General features: G+C 36.6%; 1 protein-coding gene across 2 annotated transcripts; it reads left to right on the forward strand.

Moving 5' to 3' along the window:
* The first annotated feature begins 228 nt into the window (after positions 1–228).
* Positions 229–2,932, forward strand: LOC133804900 (uncharacterized). 2 transcript variants are annotated; one of them, XM_062243018.1, is made up of 3 exons: positions 229–620; positions 1,345–2,099; positions 2,372–2,550. In XM_062243018.1, coding segments are annotated over exons 1-3 (1,044 nt in total). In that variant the 5' UTR covers positions 229–332; the 3' UTR covers positions 2,373–2,550. The 2 variants fall into 2 exon arrangements, with proteins under 2 accessions (XP_062099002.1, XP_062098997.1); XM_062243013.1 differs by having other exon boundaries at positions 230–620; positions 2,358–2,932.
* The last annotated feature ends 1,882 nt before the right edge of the window (positions 2,933–4,814 follow it).

Below are 4,814 nucleotides of genomic sequence, written 5' to 3' on the forward strand. Positions count from 1 at the left end.
AATTGACTATGTTAAACTATTAAATCAATATCTGTAATGTTTTGATGTAAATTTTGGCCCGCATATCATTACTCTTTTATATTACCAATATTATTGTTAAATTAAATTGATATATCCCAAACTTGTTGCTCTATATAACTTCTGGTGGGTCCAACCGTCACTTTCTTTACATGAAAATCAATTTCCCATTATACCCTTCTTCACTCCCTGTCTTTGTACTCTTTCTGAGTTCAAAGCAAACAACCCAAAGTCAACCACTACCCACTATAACCCGAAGACTGTTTCTAAATCCGAGAGACCTGAAACAGAGGACTCTAATCACAGAAACAAAAATGAAGTCGGAGACTTTGACGTTAGTGCTAGTGAATCTGGCCGGAATCATGGAAAGGGCCGACGAGTCTCTCTTGCCAGGAGTCTATAGAGAAGTTGGGGCGGCCCTCCACACCGACCCCACTGGTTTGGGTTCCTTGACACTTTTTCGATCCATAGTCCAGTCCCTTTGCTATCCTCTCGCTGCTTATCTAGCTGTTCGTCACAACCGAGCACACGTCATTGCTCTCGGCGCTTTTCTCTGGGCGGCCGCTACTTTCCTTGTCGGAGTTTCCTCCACTTTCTTCCAGGTCATTTTCTCTCCTTTGTTTTTTTTTCTTTACTTTGTACAGTAAGTTTTATTGTATTGCTTTGAATGAGTATGTAAATGTTCATCTTATTTTACTTTTTATTACGGTTCAGATCTATACAAGTCTATGACCTTACCTAGATGGAGTTGGTTTATTGGGAAAGAAGAAATATAAATTGATCTCTAGGTGGTGTTTTTAGTCTATTTGTGTGTAGAAAGTGTCACTTAGTTGAGTTTGTTAGATTAGTTGAGTGTTTTATTATTAGTCTGTTAAGACTGTGTGTACTCTGTTAATACACTCTTGATGTAACTACGTTACTCTCTTGTAATCTTGTTCTATATAAATAAGAGCTTCTCTGGCTAAGCTGGTTATCAAAGCTTAAGTCATTTTGCCTCAATTACTTTCAATTTGTAGGCATTGCGTGTTATTTTATTTTGATCATTTATGGTATTTTTCTCATGTTTTTTTATAAATCACTATGAAAAAAAAAACAAAACTGAGGGGGAAAGAAGTGACATTTAAAACTAACTTTTATTGAACTGTGAATACAAACCGATCTGGCTATACATATCACCAGCCTAAAACGAGGTTCGACATAAAACGAAGGAAACATATAAATTAAACTCGAATAAGTTTATTACCTTGTATTGTTCAATTGACAATTTAAAACAACATAAGATCGATCTTTATACTCACAGTGGCTTCAATTGATTTGATGTACTAGGTGGCAGTTTCAAGAGGACTTAATGGGATTGGACTTGCCATTGTAATACCAGCTATTCAATCTCTTGTTGCGGACTCAACTGACGATAGCAATCGTGGGGTTGCCTTTGGATGGCTGCAACTAACTGGAAATCTCGGTGCCATCATCGGTGGCCTTTGCTCTGTCTTAATAGCCTCAACATCTTTCATGGGAATTCCTGGTTGGAGAATAGCTTTTCATCTGGTTGCACTCATTAGCGTGATAGTCGGTATATTGGTACGTTTGTATGCAAATGATCCAAGATTCTCTAAGACGGATGGTAGAGCTAAGGATCATCGCAGCTCCAAAAAATCATTCGTTTTGGAGATGAAAGAACTAATCAAAGAAACAAAATCAGTCATTAGAATTCCATCATTTCAGATTATGGTGGCGCAGGGGGTTTCTGGATCATTTCCCTGGTCAGCTATGTCGTTTGCTCCAATGTGGTTGGAACTCATTGGATTTTCCCACAAGAAAACAGCTTTTCTTTGGACTGTTTTTATTGTTGCTTGTTCACTAGGAGGCCTTTTCGGAGGTAAAATGGGAGATGTCCTGGCGAAGCGTTTTCCTAATTCTGGGAGGATAGTTCTTTCGCAGATAAGTTCGGGCTCGGCCATCCCTTTAGCGGCAATTTTGCTACTAGCGTTGCCTGATGATCCATCCACAGCGTTCATCCATGGACTAGTTTTGTTCATCATGGGATGTTCGATATCCTGGAATGGCCCAGCTACTAACTGGTGCGTATCATTTTGTTTTTTTTTTTTTAATCTTTGCAGTATCACTCTGCTTCTATGAATCAGTATAACAAGCACAGAAAATGTCACTAAAGGCTAAGAATTAGTGCTGAATCAGTAATGGCTAAACTATTATTGCCTATTGCTCTCTTATTTGAAAACTTCTAGCATAAATAAAGTAACTATTGCTTCAAATAATCATGAGTATAAAACATCTTATCTTCGCCTCCAGCTACCATGTTGTTTAATGCTGTATCACAGTCCAATATTTGCAGAGATAGTACCTGAGAAATCTAGGACAAGCATCTATGCTTTGGATTGTTCTTTTGAAAGCATACTGGCCTCGTTTGCTCCCCCAATCGTGGGAATCTTGGCTCAGCATGTTTATGGTTATAAACCAATCCCAAAAGGGTCATCAGATGCGGTAGAGCTTGAAACAGACAGAGAGAATGCTGCATCACTAGCCAAGGCACTCTACACGGCCATTGGCATTCCAATGGTGATTTGTTGCTTCATTTACACATTCCTTTATTGCACATACCCGAGAGACCGCGATCGAGCAAGAATGGATGCTTTGGTAGAGTCTGAAATGCAACAACACCTAAAGGAAGAGGCAGATAGTTCTTTTTCAAGAGAAGAAGCAAATGAAATTCATGTTACAGAAGAGCTGAATGTAAGGGAATGTAATGAAATTGACATGGAATATGGGAAAGAAAATGACACTGATGAACTAAATGATAATGATGATGAGCAGTATTTGCTTTCTCGTCAATTACCACTTTCAAGTACTGCAGAAGAAAGAAAATAAAATATAATTTGAATTTTTCATTTAAATACACTGCCAGAAGCATCATTCACAATATTCTTGGAACATGAAGATAAGTTCAAATTGGTATTTTTTTTTATTTGAAAAATATTACTATTGTAACTTAATTAGAAAAGTATAATCCACTAAACTCTATAGCTAACATTGCCACGCATGACATATACCTATATATATAGTATTTAAAACGGACATAAAAATTACATATTATTTAAAATAGGTTAAATTAGATGTTAAACTAATATTATATTGAATATAGATGCAAAGTAGGTAAACATAATAATGTAATTATGATAGAAGACACAAGCACATACAAGACCAATACCACAGGACACGATTAATAATCATATGTTGAATGTTGATGTGCAAGACATGACCCATTTCTATATTTTTTCAGACTCTTTAGTGGCAGTGAATATGATTACTGCGAAGAATCTTTGTTGCAGTGATATGAATGTGCTAGTTGTAAAAATATTATGAGAATAATTCTTGTATGTTGCTTTTGAGAAGAATAGTGTGTATTTATAGGTTGTGCATAATAAAAGACATAAATATAAAATAAACTAAATCCGGAAAATATTTATGCATATAAAGATCCTACACCCGTAATCAAATCATAATAATTTGATTTTTACTTTGATTTGATTTCCTTAATAAATCTATCTACACTCCTCCTCAAGCTTGACTATAGATGTTGATGAGTCTAAGCTTGTCTAATAAGAAATCAAACACTTACTCTATAAATCTCTTTGTAAGTATGTCAGCCAATTATTGATTAGTATGCAGATACTTGATACAAATAATTTCTCCATTGATTTTCTCTTTAATAAAGTGACGATTCACTTCTACATGCTTTGTTCTGTCACGGTGAACGAGATTATGAGCTATACTGATGGTGGATTTATTGTCACAATAGAGTTGAATGAGATGTTCATACTTTATCTTCAATTCTTCAAGTAGTCTTTTTATCCAAATGACTTCACACACTCCATGGGTCATAGCCATGTACTCTGCTTCTGCACTGCTCCTTGCAACAACAGACTGTTTTTTACTTCGCCATGTTACCAAGTTACCCCATAGGAGAGTACAATAATCAAATGTGGATCTTTTGTCGTCGTTGCTCCAACTCAATCAGCGTCAGTGAAAACTTAAGCTTTTTGATCACTCGTTTTTTTGAAATATATCCATTTTCTTGGTGTTTGCTTTAAGTTTCTCAAAATTATATAGACAGCATTCAGATGTCCTTGACAATGACTATGCATATACTGACTTACGAGACTAACAGTGAAGGCAATTTCTGGTTGAGTGTGTGAGAGACAGATAAGCTTGCCAACTAGTTGCTGGTATCTTTCTTTGTCAACCAGATCTCTTTCGAACAACATCTAGATCAGAATTAGGATTTGAATGATAATTACCTGACACATTTGAAGATGGAGGTTCTATCACCAGATTTGGCTCTTGACTGTGATGAGGATTCATGACTTGGTTATTTCTTTGAGAGACATTTCTTCTAGTGTAGATACGTAGCTCTTGCTGTTGTTGATTCAACTCGAGAAGACTTGTCCTTGTTTCCATAATTGGATCATGTTGACTATTTAGAGTGAGAGTAGATGGAGCTAGAGTAGAACCACGAACGACTGAACCATTAGGAAGAGGAGTTGGAGTAGAAACAGGGACAACTGAAACATTCAAACTAGAACGAGATGGAGTTAGAGTAGGAAGATCTAGCAGTAATCCTAATTGTAGGGTGACCCACGACCACTAAGCTTCTTGCTCTGGATGAGTCTGCTCCCCTTGAAGCGAGGGGGGAGGAAAATATGGAGTATCTTCAAAAAAACTGACATCGCATGAGACATATTTTTTTTAGTGAGAGGAAAGTAACACCGATAACCTTT

The sequence above is a fragment of the Humulus lupulus genome, chromosome 1 (genome assembly GCF_963169125.1).
Source record: "Humulus lupulus chromosome 1, drHumLupu1.1, whole genome shotgun sequence".
Lineage (NCBI taxonomy): Eukaryota > Viridiplantae > Streptophyta > Magnoliopsida > Rosales > Cannabaceae > Humulus > Humulus lupulus.